This window comes from Chanos chanos, chromosome 3 (assembly GCF_902362185.1).
Source record: "Chanos chanos chromosome 3, fChaCha1.1, whole genome shotgun sequence".
Taxonomy (NCBI): domain Eukaryota; kingdom Metazoa; phylum Chordata; class Actinopteri; order Gonorynchiformes; family Chanidae; genus Chanos; species Chanos chanos.
In genome coordinates, this window is record NC_044497.1 from 27486503 (window position 1) to 27505950 (window position 19448).

At 42.7% G+C, this 19448-nt stretch overlaps 3 protein-coding genes across 5 annotated transcripts; 2 read left to right on the forward strand and 1 right to left on the reverse strand.

The window, feature by feature from the left end:
• The first annotated feature begins 261 nt into the window (after window positions 1-261).
• dnajc22 (DnaJ (Hsp40) homolog, subfamily C, member 22) lies at window positions 262-2427 on the forward strand. Its single transcript, XM_030768840.1, has 4 exons — window positions 262-456; window positions 809-1385; window positions 1632-1924; window positions 2074-2427. Exons 2-4 carry the CDS (start codon window positions 836-838, stop codon window positions 2254-2256), a joined length of 1026 nt encoding a protein of 341 aa, XP_030624700.1. The 5' UTR covers window positions 262-456; window positions 809-835; the 3' UTR covers window positions 2257-2427.
• Window positions 2428-4730: 2303 nt separating this feature from the next.
• On the forward strand, window positions 4731-8627 carry ikzf4 (IKAROS family zinc finger 4). Of its 3 annotated transcripts, XM_030768831.1 has the most exons (8): window positions 4746-4785; window positions 5000-5104; window positions 5342-5383; window positions 5453-5647; window positions 5825-5992; window positions 6946-7098; window positions 7213-7344; window positions 7807-8627. In XM_030768831.1, the coding sequence occupies exons 1-8, from the start codon at window positions 4746-4748 to the stop codon at window positions 8625-8627; spliced, it is 1656 nt and encodes a 551-aa protein (XP_030624691.1). The 3 variants fall into 3 exon arrangements, with proteins under 3 accessions (XP_030624692.1, XP_030624693.1, XP_030624691.1); XM_030768832.1 differs by having other exon boundaries at window positions 4731-4785; window positions 5342-5647; XM_030768833.1 differs by having other exon boundaries at window positions 4743-4789; window positions 5004-5104; window positions 5342-5647.
• A 4065-nt stretch (window positions 8628-12692) lies between these two features.
• Window positions 12693-14210, reverse strand: rps26 (ribosomal protein S26). The gene is made up of 4 exons (XM_030768410.1): window positions 14183-14210; window positions 13351-13528; window positions 12975-13105; window positions 12693-12797 (listed from the first exon to the last, which is right to left on the reverse strand). Exons 1-4 carry the CDS (start codon window positions 14183-14185, stop codon window positions 12762-12764), a joined length of 348 nt encoding a protein of 115 aa, XP_030624270.1. The 5' UTR covers window positions 14186-14210; the 3' UTR covers window positions 12693-12761.
• Window positions 14211-19448: the final 5238 nt, after the last annotated feature.

Here is a 19448-nt window from a genome sequence, read left to right on the forward strand (position 1 = left end):
TTCTCTGTAATTGTCAGTTACCGGGGAGGACAACTGATAGAGTCGATTTAATGAATTGGATGAAGACTCTGCCAGTATATTAAATCGGTTCTCTCAGTCGGTTCAGTGTTTGGCAACACTGACCAATACAGCAACAAGCTGAGTTTAAGAACATGCAACAACACAACGGCATATTTGGTGTGGAGGGGTCAGTCAAGCTAGATTGAAAATTAAAAGTAGATGCAATGTCACTATCGTCATCCAAAGTCCAAATTCCAATGCTGATGCAAACGCGCAACGAGATAGCGAGATTACGGAGGAGCCTTTTGACAATAAATTTGGACAAAGAGTTTGTAATTTATTTCATCATGAAAACGAATAACTGCCTAATCGCAAGAGATGATGGTATCCTGACTTTAAATATGTGAACATTCAACGATAACCCACATTTCTCCGTTTGCTCTCGTCTGTTCACAGGTAAGACAGATTTTGACTGAGAGAAAATGTCGATTCGTGTCATGCCTTTGTCTCGCTAACATAAGATAGAAAAAAGTAACACGAATGGGGGCTCACTAGTAATAATCAATAACGTGTCAGAGCGAGATCTCCCTGATCACGGACATATAGTCGATATCTTTCATTTCGTGGCATTCGCCCTTTCGTAACTCTTGAAATCCCGTTTTTACTTTGACATTTTAGAGAGACTTTTCAGTAGTTACGTGTTTCATCAAGAAATCACTGAAAACGTCATTAAAATGTAATCATGCAGCATAACATCAACTCTATATTCCTCTCAGTTAAGTGTTAAAACTATTCTTCTGCTCTGTAGTCAAGGCACTGACCCTCAAATGACCCCATGACGAAAAGGCTTGTGGTCACCTATGCTCTGTGGGCAGTTGGTGGGCCATTGGGCCTCCACCACCTGTACCTTGGGAGAGACAGCCATGCTCTCTTGTGGATGCTCACAATGGGCGGTTTTGGAATTGGATGGATCAGAGAGTTCTTTCGCCTCCCATCTTACGTGAGTGAGGCCAATAAAGAGACAAAGGGAGTAAGAGGCAAACGTCCTGACACTATCCCACTGGTTAGCCCAACCCGCTTCACTGGTCAGGTTTGTGTGGGGATTTATTTTGGGACTGTGGCCTTAATTGGCCTAAACTCCCTGGATTTCTTCTACCTTCTTGTATTGCCACTCTGTGTGGGTGCTGGAGTGCATCTAGTGTCCTGTGTTGGGGAACAGACGTCTGACCTACAGAAGACCCTCACGGCCTGTATCATAACTTCCCCTATATTTTATGGCAGTAAACTCTCCCCTCTGCCCATCAGCCTTGCTGCCAGCATCACTGCTTCACAACATCGCCGATTCAAGGCTCCTCACCCGGCAGGGACCCCACCAGAACAACTGGGTGGGATGTGTACAAATATTTGTCTAAACATGCTTTTCAGGGTTACTCTTTCTTTATTTGTCATATCAGTTTGCTGTTGTTTTAGAGTATTCTAGCACTTTGCCTTTTAGTACAAACTAATGAATAATTAAAAACTAGTCATTTTAGTATATAATTTACACCATGACTGATTAGCTGTGCTCCACAGTTACTATGTCATCTGTCTTTATTCATTTTTTCCTTTTTTTTTGCTTTTCTGTCCGTTAGGTACCCGGTTATATCGCTTGGGTCTGGTTTGGCTGGCTTTCTCTGCACCACTGGCATTCTGTATTTTCCACAATACCACCGCTACTTTGTATTACATTTCTGACTGTGTGGCAGCATTGCTAGACATGTTCTGGTTCTTTCCCTGGCTCAAAGGGGTTCTGGAGTTCTCTCTGTTGTTACCATACCGGATCCTGTGTGCACTAACAGGGGGAGGTCAAGATGAGGAGAGCTGGAGAAAGGTTCTAGAAATACTTCTCAACGTGTATAATCAAAAAGAGAGGGAAGCACTCAAGGTGAGTCTAAAATGGCTAATAGTGAATATTGCTAGTTTGAACTTTAAATATGTAAGTGTTGCATTGTTATAGACTTTACAGGAAATAAATGATATCTTCACACCCCTCTGATTTTACTTTTACCATTTTGTGACTGTATTGTGTTCTAGGTGTTGTCTGTTTCTGAGGAGGCTTCTCTGGAAGAGATTACACAGACCTACAAAGAGTTAGTTAAAGTGTGGCATCCAGACCATAACCCTACACAGCAACAAGAATCAGAACAGATGTTCATTAAAATCCAGGAGGCGTATGAAATACTGTTAAGAAGACACAGGCCAAAGTCCAGAGAGTGATTTTCAGTGTACAGTGAAAACTGCTTTCAGCAGTTCATTAGTAGACATATCAAGGTCTCCTCACCTCACTGTAAGACAAACACACTGCTCATTGCTCAGTGTTTGATAATCATGATTTGTATGAATACATCAGACAAGGTATTGAACATAAAAGCAATAGCTTTGCAATACTGTGGTGCCTTAAGTTTTCTTGCTGTTTCTAAAGTACATGCTGCTCAAAGAGGGGAAAGCGGAGGCCCTGACCCGGATTCAACTCAGATTAAAAAAAAGCTTTACTGCCATCTTGTGGGTCTAGAGTATAACGGCATGAAGAATTAGAGCTCCCATGAAAATGATTAGAAATTAAGAATGGCTTGCAAAATGTACAGAGCACCAATTGAAAGAATGTGCTCCATATGTTGAAAATAATGTTTCTTCAGTTTCCTAAATGTGAAGAGATTTTTCCTTACATTTTTTAACTGAAATTGCCGCATTATGTTATAGGCGACATAATTTGGAAAACAGTAGATATAATTCAGTCCAGTTATTCATGCTACCCCGTAATCTGGGACAACACCGCTAAATTTTAAATGACGTATATTACCAGGGTGATATAACACATGTTGACAGGGCTTAGTCAGGAGTTCGTGTTTCTTTTTTCTTCCTTTCTTTTTTTCTCTTGAGTGCCTAACTTCACCAAGAATCGATGTTTTCGGCAATCTCATCTGATCAAGGATTCCGTTGTAGGGTTATTCGGGCCTGTATCCCGGCATGGGCCCGGAAGTTGTTTGGGATTTCAGGTAAAAGATCCCGGAGATGCTGCCCTCGCCAGAGAAAATAAACAGTGATCCAGCTATATAAATATAATAACCACAGTTGATCGCCAGGTAAGGAAAGGGACAAAACAGATGTAAACAGTACTTTTTGTTCAAGGAAAAAGATAATAGGACAAATGCTGTGCTCTGTTTGGGTGAGTTTGTGTAGCTAGACGGCATCTGTCGACTGGTGGGTGCCATAGCAACGCCAACGGCTCACAAGAAACATTATTCCGCTTTAGTTAGACACGTCAAAATATCACCTATGTAGACGGCAACCGTTCAATCTCCAAATTTGCTATAAACACAGCACTTAAACCTTCTTTTGGTGCATATTTCAGCCTTGTCCCTTCCTTTTACCGAACTGTCACGTCTCGTTAGCTTGCTAACTACCGTAGCTAGCTTGTTAGCTTCTCCCAAGCCAAACTGGATAGAGCTGAATCTGCTTGTCATGACAAACGGAACACATCAACATAGTAACGATGGAACAGTGACAGTGACACAGATGCAGATAAAAAAACGTCATTTAGAAATTACCGTTCCGCCTCCAGTTATTGTCATGATGTTTGCAAACTGGTTTTGTCCAGATTCGTGGGTTCAGTTAAAATGATAAACTTTGACAGCCATCTAGATAAATGGCGCGTCCTCTTACGTTAGTTACCCCATTTGTCGTTTCCCCTAATTTGTTTTTGTAATGTATGCGTATCCCATGCTTTTCTGTCATGTTTAACTGGAGTATATGCAATCCGAGTACTTACATATTCTCAGAATTATGGTTTGAAATGTTTTTGAGTCAGATATTTAATTTAAAAGAATATGATAAAAGTTGTAATTATAAGCCAAATTAATATAAAAGAAATGTATACTTAAAGACGTGTTTTTTTGTTGTTGTTGTTTTTTTTTTGTTTTTTTACACATTGTGTCCTGGGGTGCCCACTGCACAGCTTCCTGTGTGTAACTTTCATGAACTCTTATTTCAATGTTTATTAGTATTATGAATAAAGTACTAACCTACAAAAATAGAGTATGTGGATTAACTTACAGAATGACTTGTGAGAAAATGCGAGATTGGAGTTTAGGTTTTTCTCAGTTCATTTATTTGTAAGACATGATGGGCAGTTTGATGTTTGATTTCTTGCTCATCCCTTGTACTTGACTTTCGTTTTCTTTCTCTTATCAACACGTGTCACTGATAGGTCAGAGAAAGAGAGGGGGAGTTATTCAGCTATGTACTTCACCTGCATAGATTTCTCTGCTGGGTGGCATTTCCTTCTTTTATGGTTAATAGGTAACCCTCGCTAATAAGACAACTAATAAGATCAGACTGAGACGAAACTGCGCATTTGTGATAGACAGATAGTAATTCAATTACCAAGCATATTCTGCATCAACAAGAAAGCCTACAAACTATCAGGAGGTAAATCTGTTCCTTGACTTGACATCAGAAGCAGAAGTCCTAGATTTTGAATCGTAGAAAGGGCAAGCCACGGTGAGTGGTACATTTCCTCAATGAAAATACATTGAGACCCATTTATTTTATCACTTTTAGGTTATACCTGAATGATGGTGACTGTTTACGATGCTCTAAAATAAAATCGGGATACTTCTTTATTTGGTTTTAAAAGATGTGTTATCTTGTCCGATGGAGAATTTTTTTTTTTTTTTAATTCTCTTCCATAGCCAGCTGGTGTGAGAATGAATGCTGACGATTGCAATGGCCGTTCCTATATGTCAGGTAAGTAGGAAAAAGCGATCCTCACCCAATGATATGAGACACTGATGTTCACTATGTTGGTTTGTGTGTGTGTGTGTATCAAAGAATAATCCCGTGTTGTTAAAAAACAATTCTCACACAGTGATATGAGACAATAATGTTCAGCATGTTAGTGTTGTGTGTGTGTATTGAAGAATAAGCCCATGTTGTATGTGCACTGTGTGCCTGCTCACAGGCAGTGGGGATTCTTCGACAGAAAGAGAGTTTTTCGCAGGACTTAGGGGACCAACCGTAAGCACTCCAAACAGTCAGCACTCCTCTCCTAGCCGCTCCCTCAGTGGTCAGTATTCTGTTAACTGATGTATCCATTACAGTTATCTGTATTTAGTTCACACTTGACAAGACATAATTTTTATTGCTTACGTTATTTCATATTATCTCGTTCCCAATGGCTCAGTAACTCATGCCATGTTTACTGCAGGTGTTGGTTGTTGGTTGTCATTGTTTTTGTCCAGGTCACCAACTTAAACATTTGCAATTGTCCATTACACTCCCTTTGTCTCTATCCTCCATCCAGCTAACTCTATTAAGGTGGAGCTCTACAGTGATGAAGAGCCAGGTGGAGCTCCACTGGCAGAGAGGAGAGGGGGAGAGAGGGAGGAAGGATGGAAAGATGACAAGGGGGAAGTTGCTGAGGAGGGGAATGTCGAGCTGGGTGGAGGTGTGAGGGGACAGGCAGGGAGCGTTTGTGCTGAAATGGCCAGTCCAGAACCAGCATCTCCTGGACCCATCAGACTGCCCAACGGGAAGCTGAAATGCGAGGTGTGTGGTATGATCTGCATCGGTCCAAACGTGCTGATGGTGCACAAGCGCAGCCACACTGGTAAGAACATTATGTGTGAACCACCTCAAAACACCATTTACACTCATTATTTCAAATTCCAATCAATACAAGTACATGGTGATATTTTGTTGTAAGTCAGCTCAATGAATACTGTAAAGTTGGTACTGATGCACTGTTTGAAATTTATGGACTAGCAGATAGGTCGTGTCTTTTTAGGTGAGCGACCATTCCAGTGTAACCAGTGCGGTGCCTCCTTCACTCAGAAAGGTAACTTGTTGCGTCACATCAAGCTACATTCTGGAGAGAAGCCCTTCAAATGCCCCTTTTGTAACTATGCCTGCCGTCGCCGTGACGCCCTGACAGGACATCTTCGTACACACTCTGGTGAGTCTGTGCAGTCCTGGCTGTATTCAAAGGGAATATTAGGAAAGCACAGAAGATGTAGAACCAAGAATATTTGGGTTCAGGAGAGATAAAAATAAAAGAAATTGAAAATATAATGTAACCCAACATCAAACCTTTTCAAAAAACACTTAGCATGTGCAGTGAAGCAGATCGTAAAGCAACAGTAAAATGACTGGAGCGGTTTTGTGCTTGTTCTGAAGAAGTTCTACTGAGGAGCTTTGACACGTCCTCGATTTGTGCAGCAATTAGAAGCTTTTTTTTTCTTTCTCAGAGATGTATAGTAAGATGGCTGTAACTACAGAAAAATGGATCGGCGTATAATATTTTTCAGAGGAAATCAATGGAGAATAACCTCAAAAGCAGTGTACCACATGTCATAGTCTGACATTTACAAGAACATGAAAACAGGAAATCCTGTCGCTGTTTTTAAATGTGTTATACTCAATCACCTGGTTATAGCATGGGCAAGGCAGGGCAGGGTGGGTTTCTTACTGCTCCTCCGAACAATAAAGGCGTGTATTCAAAGAAACGGCTGTTGAGAGTTATGGATTTCACCGAAATGACGCACGCACGTTTCCCTGAGAATCGGGTGGCTGCGGTCAATCAGTGCGATTTTTTTTTTCACACGTCATAGACGAGCAAATCACTGTCTTTTTTTTGGAAACACTGACAAGGGGGGAAGTCCATCACTTAACGAAATTTCACATTTACAGTAATTGCTCCTCTAATTACTTGCTTTTTTGTGTTTTGTTCCATAAATAATAAATGATGGTAAACGAATAATTAATGACGTTAAATGGTGCGTATTTGTGGTGTGATGGTACAGTGATCATTTTAATGTGCATCTGCCTAATGTAACCTGCTCATTTTAAGTAAGTCCGAGTCTTAGTAATCCGAGTCTTAGTAATGACTTGTTTTCTGCATTATCGCAGTATCATCCCCAACTGTAGGGAAACCCTATAAGTGCAGTTACTGTGGCCGCAGCTATAAGCAGCAGAGCACACTGGAGGAACATCGCGAGCGGTGCCACAGTTACCTACAGAGTCTGGACCACCAGCCTGCGCACAGCACTCAGACTGCACAGGGTAACACACGCATGCTCAGCTATCTGCCAATGTCATATCTGAATGTGTGTGTGTGTGTGTGTGTTTGGTTTCTTTGCAATTCTCAGACTCCTCCACGTTTTTCCGTTTTTCCAGGTGAAGAGCCACGTAATCTGGAGGCGATGCCCGAAACTGTGCTCCAGCCCTCTTCGGAAAAGTTAACGTTTATCGATCGGCTGGCCAACAGCATCACAAAGAGGAAAAGATCCACACCCCAGAAATTCCTAGGTAAGTTTATCCTAATACCCATCCCCAAATGCTTCTACATAAAGCCCAGTTCGGTCCTAACTGAAGGCTGTTGAGTGTTCCTCTTGATGATGATCTTTGATCAGTCTCACTGTAGGATGTCTGTGTCTCTATAGGGGAAAAGCACGTTTGACTGAACATGTCTGTGTCTCTATAGGCGAAAAGCACGTTTGACTGAACATGTCTGTGTCTCTATAGGGGAAAAGCACGTTTGACTGAACATGTCTGTGTCTCTATAGGGGAAAAGCACGTTTGACTGAACATGTCTGTGTCTCTATAGGCGAAAAGCACGTTTGACTGAACATGTCTGTGTCTCTATGGGGGAAAAGCACGTTTGACTGAACATGTCTGTGTCTCTATAGGGGAAAAGCACGTTTGACTGAACATGTCTGTGTTTCTATAGGGAAAAAGCACGTTTGACTGAACATGTCTGTGTCTCTATAGGGGAAAAGCACATGCGACTGAACATGTCTGATGCACCTTACGAGCTGAGTCTCAGCCCTGAGAAAGAAGGCGACCCGTTGGGGTCACACGCTGGCTCGGGGGGAGACACAGCCGGTCTAGTGGGCGTGGGAGGGCGCTATCTCCGGGGGCCTAGGGTGAGTGGTGAGGATGTCGACACCGCCCGGGCACTGCGGCTGCCCCCTCCTCACCCCTCCTGTCTGTCAGAGTTCACTCCTGTCATCAGCTCTGTCTATTCCCACCTCCCCCCCTTGGGTCAGCGCCTAAACTGCGGAGGGAGCGTCTCCATCAGCCTGGCGGGACGAGAAGCCGGAGAGGGTCACGAAGACACACCCTCCGGCCGCAGCCACGCAGCCTCACCCAGTAACGGTTGCCACGACTCCACGGACACAGAGAGCATGGCGGAGGAGCAGTGCACCATCGCCGCGGCGCCACCCAGCAACTCCAACCATCGTGGGCGTGATCGGCACAGCCCCAGTCAAGCCAAAGAGATGGACTTGGAAGGGGAGAGGGGGGAAAGGGGAGGCCCGGCAGGTGTGTCGGTGGGCACAGCCAAGGGGAGTCCGCGTTCGCCCCACTCCTCCAGGGAGGCCATGCAGCTGGTGGACGGGGAGGGGCGGCCGGTGCGCTCCTTCCGCTGCGAGCATTGCCGCATCTTCTTCCTGGACCATGTCATGTTCACCATCCACATGGGCTGCCACGGATTCCGCCAGCCCTTCGAGTGCAACATCTGCGGCCACCGCAGCCAGGACCGCTATGAGTTCTCCTCCCACATTGTCCGTGGGGAGCACCAGGTGGGCTGAGGAGGAGAAGGAGGCCTAAGAGGTGGGATGAAGGGGTAAGGGGAGGGAGCGAGAGGGAGGGAATACACAGATAGACGTCTGCTGCTTTAAGATAACGCGGTGTCTGGGTTTGATCTGCACCAAGTTTGGCGCGGGGCACTTAAGCACTTGTTTTTATGGTTTGTAGACATTAGGTTCTGCTATTTGAAGGCTAACTGATGGAGGTTCAAAAAATTAAGATTGCGTGGACTTGCACCCACCATTTAGAGGGATCAATTGTATAGTAGAGTAGATAAAACTAGAACAAAGGGACAAATCCCCCCCCTTTGATTGCACTCCCAAAATCAATCCATTTGGCAAGACAGCTGTTTTGCTTTAGAAGTGCCTTCCTTCAGTGAGGTTTACCTTTTATCTATAAGGTGGCAAAACGTGGTGCTTGTTAGGCTCCTTCAGGAGGCTCAATGTCTTGGCCGGAGAAGTCTGGTCTGATCAGTACTGGCACAGAGTCTGTAAGAGAGATGCGTGTGTGTGTGTGTGTGTGTGTGCGTGCGTGCGTGCGTGCGCATGTGTGCGTAAGAATATTTAAGCAAGAGACGAGCTGAAAGCTTGCTGTGTAGAGCCAACCTGAGGTTCACAGGTACTATGAAGACTGTTTGTCCAGAATTGCTTGTGGTATTTCTGGACATCTGTGGTAATGCTGGAAAGGACTCAGAGACGATTACATGTGAGAGAGAGATAGACAGTGATAGAGAGGAGCAGAGACGATTACATATGAGAGAGATAGACAGTGATAGAGAGAAGCAGAGCCTCTCTAAGGCTGGTAGACAAGGGGATAGTTGAGTGCTAGCCATATACTGTAAGCGGAGCACAGACATATATATTGCCTTAATAGTTGCTTTATCTGAACCCTGTTTGATATATAGCTGTGGAATTGCACATGGTTTTAATGCTGGACATTTTCGGGGAGATACAGTATTGTCCTGCGGCCGCTCGCCTAATTATGTCAGTCTTTAGCATTGAGATATAGCCCTCAATTTTTAAGTAAGACCGACAATTAGACATAGGCGTGGACTGTTGCAGTTTCTCTAAACTTGGTTGTGCGTTGACGTCTTATTTAAGTGGAGATGAACTTGAAACATTTTGCCTTAGTTTTTGAGTATTGCAGCCGTGGATAATCTTTGTCATAAAGAACCTGTTTGGGGCTTGCTGCTTCCCTCGTGCCTCTGATTTTGAGTGTTGTTTTCAAAAAAAAAAAAAAAAATCATTCTACAGGTAGACTTTAGTTTTACAGTAACCATAAGGTCTGTTAAAAAATAGACACCTTTAGCTTTTGATCATCCAGAGATTTCCCCTCTACCCCTTAATCAGTCTCTGCTCTGGACCAAGTCATCAGATAGAGCGATGACCAGGTCTAACTCGCTATGGCACATTAGATTCCTCATTTTGACGTGGGGTACAAAACAGAATTTGGGGAGTGAAAATGCGGTGCAGTGAAAGAAAGCCTTAATTTTGCTGGTGCAGATCAAACACAGACCCGTGTTGTGTGTGGTGACTGGGGGGAGGGGAGGGGGGACAGGGGTTGTTACCTCGATGGAGCATTGCACTTTTCTAACTCTGCTTAAATGTGAGTGTTTTGCTGGGGCTGTTTGGGTGGGCTTTTAAACCGAGGGGAGGGGGGGGGGGTCTAAAGGCTTTAGGGGATCACACGGTTCTGACTGATGACTGAGCTTTGAAACATATTCTTTTGTTTTGTTTTTGTTTTGTTTTTGTTTCTTTTTTTGTTTATTTTCTGAAATTGCTCTATTGCACTGATTTCTGATATATTAAAAAATGCTATTTAGAAGAAAAAAAAAAAACAAGTAACAATTTGATACATGAACATGTAGGTCATTAAGACCAGATCAACAGTGTGTCGTTTTTAAAGTTCTATAAATGCTATTTTCCTAAACGAAAGGGGTCATTGTCACAAAGGATGCCGAACAGAAATCTTTCCCCTCGCTGTAAAATTGGTGCTTGGTTGTTTGTGTGACCTTAATATTCGATTTAACTTGTGTCCTGTGCGCTTGTGTCTTGTGATGATGTCACTTAAGTTAATGCACCAAGGTACGCTTGATCCCCAATAACGATGAAATTGCTGCTTGATCCAAGGGAAAAGAGTGACAAAATATTGCATCATTTTGTACCGTCCTGCCAAGGTCTATGTATTGTGGCCTGTTCTACCAGAGGACATATCTTGCACAAATTGAGACAAAAACAAACATATATATATATATATATATATATATATATATATATAGTTATAACTATAACTATATATAACTATATAGTTCTAGTTATATACGTAAAACCTAAAGCACCAATGAATGAATTTTGTCAATGTCAGAGCTTTTGTTTTTAAAGATTGTTTGTTATCACCTTTTGTAAAGTGGACAGTGATTAAGGGTACCTGGGTTTTGTAGCATGCGTCTAACTTTGGCCTTTGTGAAGGTGGTCAGCTATTTCCCAAACTTGCTTGTTGTGTAATCCACTGGTTACACCTATTGCTAATTTTAAAAGCATCTGGAAACCTCTTAACATGTATGTTTGGGTTCACATACATTTGAAAGTCTATAGTGTATACTATAAATGGTTGAGTTGGGGAATATAAATGAGACCAAATTCAGTATTTATTTTCGACTAATGACTTTGCGTCCTACGTAATTTCAGATAATTTAGTCTCTTTTTCTCTGCAAACATTATGATGATGTACTTGAAAATATTTTAAAGAAAGATAAATATATATGATAGATACGAATGCACTTATTGGTTGAAAAACAAACTGATGTAAATACCTTATGTATGATGAGTGAGAAAAGGTGGCACACATGCTTGTCTGTTTGCGAGGGATCAAGACCTGTACAACTTGTGTGGAAAATTAGCTGCGAATTTTGCCCATTTCCTCTACCCCAACCCACCAGCTGTTTCTCCCCCAGATTTTCCTTCAGTCCCATTTATGTGTGATGAACTTAAATTAATTTTTTAACGAACTGTGAAAAGACCTTAACAAGCAGCAACAGAGAAAGAGAGAAAGAAAATGAAAAAAAAAAGATATTGGGGGGGATAGGGGTTGGTCTCCCTGTCATTAGATACTTGGGCTTTCTCCTGGGTTCAATGTTTTTAAATATTTTGTGAGAAAAAAAAATGTATATGACAAAGAAAAAACTCTTTACCTCAAATTTGTTAAAATATATAAAACTGCCTCATGTTCTTTGAAAAGGTGTGTTGGTTTCCAGAGGTCTTGTTTATTGATTTTGTTTTAAAGAGGAGTGTAACCCAACATTCAGTTGAAGTAATTTTTCATGTCAAATAAAGTAATATTTGTTGTAAAATATTGTCCACAGATTTAGAGAGAAACGAAAAACTTTTGGGGGAAAAAAACAAATTTCCACTCTCATTACACTGCCAATGCTAGGTCATCCTCAGAAAAACATCAGCAGGCAGACGAGATAAAATTAAAAAAAAAAAGTTAGTTCATTCTCTGTTCATTTCCATGAATACATCAGCTTTCAGTCTGTAGATACACCACACATGCAATACAGGTTAAATATTACAGATAAAAGTGCATTTAAGTGCATTGTCAACACATGCTCCATTCTCTGACATTTATTCAATTATTAAATTTTGTAGTGTTTAAGGCCTTCGTGTTCTAATCTCAAACACTGCACATTTAGTGCTTAATTCTAGTTAGTTCAAAACATACTATGGTATCCAAGGTTTTTTTTTTTTTTCTTTATCACAAAGCTCACTAAAGTCACTGCAGCAGGAACTGCTTTAATAAAAATATATTTCCTGTAATATGTCATCATTCATTCTGCTGAAGACTAATTATTTTGGTCTGAACAGGGCATGACCTGAGATAATATTCAAGGTAAGGCAGAGAATTCTAGACTGAATGCAGACAAACTGCCATCATTTGGGATAATTACAGAGGCCAAGACAAAGTTGTTCATTTGAATGTGGACAGAGCAAATGTGCAGTCTGTGAAACTTCGACCCTCCTTGTCATTTCCAATTAGAATTGCTATTCAATCATTAAACAACACACTGCTTTTTGTTCCACCAAATCTCTTTATTTTTTTTTTTTATTTTTAACACAAAAATGTTAAATTAATCCATATCACATGGGCTTCGGTGGAGCTCTTGGGGCAGCACCCTGAAACGAAAGGAGAGATTCAATGATAAATGAGGACAACAGCGAACCAGGATCTTGCAAGTTCGGTTTATTCCTTAACATAATTACATTATAATTCTAAACTGTGTGTTAATCACAGTCGAAGCAAAAAAACCCTGCAGATCATTAAACTGCACACAGGCATCAAATTCAACTTACACTGGGCCTGAACCGTGGAGGTGGGGTGCGGTCCTTTCGGGCATCACGTGAGCGGTTTCTCACTACTTTGCTGTGAATGGCACAGCTCACACAGTAGTGCAGCTTCACATACAGCTTGGGCAACACATATGCTGTTGAAAGAACAACAAGCTTTAGTTTTGGAGTTTTCCACACATCAACTTACTGTCACATTAAACCGCCTATGTAATATTCTTTTCACGGAGGCCTTCGTCTGTTTAGTGTCTATTCCACTGCAAAACAGAGACGTAGCGCACCGCCAGAACCTAAACCTGACGAAAAAAACGCTCATTCACATATTAAGGATGTTCCTGATTAGATGAAACATCTTTGTCTTGAAATGATGCCATCTACTCACCGTCAAAAACGCTGGCCTCTGAGATGTCTCTGACTGCAGCTGCCTCTACAATGTTTCTGATGACAAACTTCTTGATGGCCTTGTCCTTAGGGACACAACGGGCACAGTTAGTGCAGCGGATGGGCTGGACATGTCCACGTCCCTTCTTAGCACGTCCGTTATTCCTTCTCTTCTTGGTCTGTAAAATGAAAAAATTATTAGTTCACACTCTGAAACCCTCATCCAGCTCAATATGACGAAGCATGACTGCGTGCAAAACAGACGCAAGTGGTGATGACTTCGCTCCTTCTCCTGTGGCTTTGTTACTCAAAAGTTAAATACTCTATTTGTCGAGACTACTAAGCTACCAAGACATCGTGTAGCAATGCCCTTCCCCGTAAATTATCGTTGTAGACACACCATTTTATATCAGGGAAAGTCAGAGTTAAGGCCGGGAATTAACCACGGGTTGTTCCGATTTCAAGGGGGCATCGAATTTGAAATTAATGCCTCCGTGAGAGACTATAACGTAGTGCAACAGTAAAACAGAAAGAAATGTAACGATTGATTTACATATTTTACAGAAACTTCATTCAATGTAGCAAACTTCGTAATAACACGAGAACTGCTGAGCTAGCCAACTAGCTAGCTAATGTTCGACTGAAATGCTCGCGGGAGTAAGCATTCTAAACTCATTACACAGTGATGGCAAACTGAATAATTTTACATATTAAATTGAAGTGACTATCGAGGTTAAATATTTTATGCAAGAATATCACATTTAAGTCGATATTCAGCACGTCAGATACTAAAACGCAAGATGGACATGTGCTCGACCAAGAAACACACTCACCATCTTGATTTCAGAGGCAGGAGAAAGGACCGGAAGCTGTTTTACGTCAATTTTATAATGCCGCTCTGCTGGCGGAAGTTCGCAACGCCTCAACGCAAAATCGCATAATGCCATGCTTTGGCCAACCTATACAAGCTGTTAGTTTCCGCAAAATGCAGAATAGTTTAGATAAATGTAAAAGTAAATTCTACATTAAGGACCTTCTTAGGGAACATATACTTTGGGTAAATGTTACATGCTTGGTGCACAATCACCGCTAGATGTCAGCGGAGGTCCTGTTATCGAAAGTTAAACTCCGGGCCCGTCAATACAAAAAAAAAAAATCAAACTGGTTGCTGTCCATTTGTCATCACGTAACATGGAAGCTTATACGCACACTTTCTGCATCCATAGCACTTCTCTTCTAGAATCATGCAAACTGCAATGTCAGATATGGGGATCACGAGTTGGACAGATCAGAGACTACACAATGAACAGGTATCTACATTTCAGTAAGTATGTTGTGTACAAAAGAGAAAAAAAAGACACATGCTAAATGATTGCCTGCTGGCTAATGCCACAGTCTAAAAGAGGGACTGATCTGTCTCTGGAAACTATTATAGAGTTGGGTGTATTGAGAGAAAGTGGGGCAATCAGGGATGTGTTTGTATGCATGTGTGTGCGCGCGCGTGTGTGTGTGTGTGCATGCACGCACGTGCTTGTGTGTGGTGTGTGTATGTGTGCGTGTGTGTGTATGTGTGTGTGTGTGTGTGTGCATGTGTGCGCGCGTGCATGTGTGTGTGCATATGTGTTGGAGTGGGAGGAGAGAGATGTCCCGTTATGCAAGCGGATCTCAGCATGCATGCAGACTGGAGGGAGAGATGGTGTGGCTCCTGCGGTTGGCTGTCCCCTGTGTCACTGCTGTTAGGAAGCAGTTGCCAAAAGAAATGTCTCCTTCACAGGCTTAGCTACCAGATGCAGAGGGATCATGCATGAGATGAGAGCAAGAGTCCAATAATGAAAAAACGTCTGTGCAATCAAATTCACACCCACACATATAATGCCCCTGAATAGTTGTGGCTGTCATCTTCCGGAAAACAACGAGTGGTCTTCAGCACAAAAACATGCTAAACATTACCATCAAGACAGAGGCTTATGATACTGGAATACTGCATGTAGCAAGAGAGAGGGGGAGAGAGAGAGAGGGGAAGAGAGAGGGAGAGAGGAAGAGAGGGAGAGAGAGAGATTCAGATGGAGTGACACAGGAATGTGTCAGTGCTCCTTCAGTGTTCCTGTGAGCCACTACGTTCCTAAACTGCAGCAAATAAACATTCCTCTGCCCATGTGTCAGAGTTGAAAACTTGCCCAATGTTGCTGTAAAAAGAGCCAATAATTAAAACCAAAAAGTCCAGAACTTTCCCCCTTTGTCTTAAATGATATTTTTCCAGTGGATTTCCCTTAGGCAATGTACCACTGATATTACCCTTTTTCTAATCTGGAGCTCTTGGAGGTATATATGCAGTGTGCAGCATTAATATGGATGTGAAATAGAATCAGCTAAGGTTTGGGTAGTACTATCTAAAAACATAAAGAAGATACACACACTCTCACATGTTAGAAATCAAAGTAAAAAAGACACAGTATGTGCTGCACGCACACTCTTAAAATCTCAAAATCAGTTTTAACTGTTATGTTGAAAGAACGTGTCTTTCAATCTATCACTGCAAAACGCATTCACTTGTAGAATAACAGTGCACTGAGATGTTGTGTCTGAAGACATAGTTTTGACAGTCACATGGTTGCAGAAGATTGAGTGAAAATTGGCCCAACTGGGAACAGGCTGTCATGTCAGTGGAGTCAATCACGAGGTCGTGGTCTGTTTGTGTGTGGGGTCGATAACACAGTGTAAATTATTACAGTCACCCCCGCCCAACCTCCGCCACCCACGTTACCCACACACATGCAAGAAACAAGGATATCTCTCACACTTCTCTCTCTCTCTCTCTCTCTCTCTCTCTCTCTCTCTCTTTTTCTGTTTCTCACACTATTGTATGCACACACAAACACATTTGGAGTCCTCCCACCTAAATTACACTCCATCTCGCACATTTCGATCCTCAGAGGCGCGTGAGTGTTTAGTGTGGTCTGGTGGTCTGTCAACATTTCCCACCCTGATTTTCTACTCAGAGCAAACACATCTCCAGAAAAGTGCTGCTTTTAAAGTGTCTGGGGCCTGTCTAACAATTCTGTAAGTCTTTGGTTTTCCACAGTCTCACATCTTCCTCACTTCCTCACATGCAAACCATGCCAAGTGTGTTGTGATGTCACTTGTTTTTTTTTTTTCGTTTTTATCCTTTTTCACCTCCACTGACTCAATTCTGCTTCAGAGTTATACAACTACTTTTTACTTACTAACTAATTAACTAAGTCCCAAATTAAGACTGTGTAATTATACTCAGAATAAATGTAATTTTTTTTTAACTCCATTGGTGTGCAAACAGTCCAGCCATAATCAATACTGTTCTTTATCCATCTTTGACATGTAATAATGGTCTAAACACATAGAGGGATTTCATTGCCTGTCATGTGTGCCATGATTCTGTCTTGTTGTTCTGTAAGAAGGCCATTGATAGACTGTTGATGAGAGAATGATGGAGATGTTACCAAACCAAAGCCATTGTGATGCAAGATGACTGTTTCTTTGGAGCCACCATCTGCTGAGAGGGTCAGGCAGTGCTTAGGGCTCAATTCTTTTTTGGAGTCAGCCTGCCTCCCAGCTGCTGTGCCCGGGCACTCCCAAAAATCCGCATACGACCACACTCACACACCTCCTAATTACTGCACACTTGCCAACACGAATGATTCACGACACCCGGTTTTGATGAAAACCATGTCAGCGTTCAGTGCTATTTCTTTGTTTGTACTTGTTTCAGCACCGAACAAATTTTCTTTCTCCCCTTACAGACTACTGTGCTATCCTCTCGCTCTGGCAAAACTCAAGTACCCGAAGCCCACGCTCAGTCCTCGGCAACCTCTCCGCGGTACATGTTATTCAATGTGGTGACCCGGAGTGTATTCACATTCCACATACCCTCTTTGGCCCGTTTTGCCCCGACGGCCCCTGCCCCCTTCAACCCCTTCCACAGGCCCCGAGCCCTCGCAAGGGAAAACAATCTTCCACAATTTCACTGGAATTTTAATAAGAAGCTATGACCCAAGCTGTTGTGCTTTTTTTTTTTTCGTGGTCAGTATATCATCCTCCGAAGCCCGCCGAAATTGACCTGTTTGCTGTACGGTTCCCTCGAGCCCAATCCTGTCGAGTGATGAGAGTCTCTTTTCTCGATCTAATAACAACAGTAGGAGAAACTCTCTTCGGAAAAAAAAGCTTGTCTGAAAGAACCGCGCTCAGCCAATGCCTCTCTCTCACTCCAGGGCAGTGTGGTTTTGTCTTGGCCAATTATCAAGTGGCTTAATTTGTGCAGTTATTCAATTAGCCTCAAACCACTTTTAGCCATAAATTTTGTTGGTTTAGTTCCTTCTCAAGTCGAAGGTTCTTAAGAGACTCCTCTGAGCATTTAAATAAGAATTAACAGCGATGCCCTCCGTCCAATTAAAAGGGGGAGGCAATTAGTAAATCTTTCACTAGGGAAAGCCTAGATATGCAAAGACGGTCTTGCAGTTGTCTACCCTCTTTCTGAGTATTTACCCATCCATCCTGCATCCCTCCTCCCTTTCGTTCTTTACCAGTCCTCTTTCTCCGTCTTGCTTGTACCGTGCTATTTCTTTGGATCGCGGAGATGATGAATCGATCATTATTGAAGACTTGTTTTTTGTGTTCCTCTTAACCACATCTCTCTTTCCCAGCTTTCCTCCCTGCTTACCGCCTGGCAGGCCCGTGTGTCAAAGGTGGCTGCAGGAGAACAGACTGTGGGAACAGCCGGTCAGCCTCTCTTGCTCCCTTGCTCCCCAACCAGAGGGGCAGCCATCAATCCAAGCCTGCGTGAACCCCTCCTCCTCCTCCTCCTCCCCCTCCCCTCCTGCCTCCTCATGCACACAACCCCTCAACCCACACACCCGCTCCCCAATAATCCGCGGAAGCAATTTCATCTCCACTCGGGTGGCGGCCCATTGTCGCCAGCCCCTTCAATCTTTCCTAATTAACTCTCGCTTTGTCCCATATCCGAGCTCCTGGACTCATCTCTCCGACATTCCGATCAGGGCCGGTCCCTGCACTCCCAGGCAACCCCCGTACCCTAATCCCAACACCCCCTCCCTTCGCGAAACTCTTTCCATTTTTTTCTTCCAACCTGCCGATCACCTACTTACAGAGTTAGGTAGGGGCATTAACTCCTTAGGTTTTTTTTTTTTTTTTGAAAAGATAGACCAAGGGAGGGGGTAAGGAGGTGGGGGCCAGAAAGTGACTCCAACCCAGACAATTAGAACAATGGGCCAGGCCAGTAGGGGGCTAACTCGCAGCGTCACGCCTGGACGGTGGGGTATTTTGTCGGTTTAATGAATTGTCCGTCAGTCCTTGGCCACATCAGAGTCCGTGCAGGGAGAGGACAGCAGGGACCCAGACACTAAGTCAGTATTTATTACGCTGCCTTTGTCACTAATTGAGCTAATTATCACTGACTCCTTAGCACTCCCACAATGACAGAAACCCTCCACCACCTCCTTCATCCCTCCAGTGCCTGGGAATTCAACCTCACTTTGCCTCTTTGTCCATGCAACTCTCTCTCTCTCTCTCTCGCTCTCTGTCTCTCTCTCTCTCTCTCTCGCTCTCTGTCTCTCTCTCTCTTTGGTTCTTTTGGTGAGTGTCTCTCTCCCCCTCAAACTGCCTTTCACATGCACATCTTACCTCCTTTCTCTCTCTCTCTCTGTCTCTCTCTCTCTTCTCTCTCACTCTTTCATACAACTTCATAGTTCTTTGCAAAATAAATTCCTATCTTGGTAAATATGCAAAATTTAACATTATCTTCTCTATCATTATCGTTGTCATCATTATCATCGTTATTATTACTAGTTGTGGTCGTAGGAAGTATGGGAAGTATGTAAATAAATAAATAAATCTAAACAAAGAATATGCTTCTCACAGAGCTCAGAGAGATGTATTGGAGCAACCAGAGCAACATAACTTGTGATAGGCTAATGTAGACACTAGGAGCTCTGTCTACGAAAACATTGCCCAATCTCTATTTTGGCTTTGAAAATGGAATAAATAAAAGTTTTCAGTTGGTCAAATGACCTAAGTGTCTGGTTTGGCAAGGGCCAGGGGTTAAGAAAT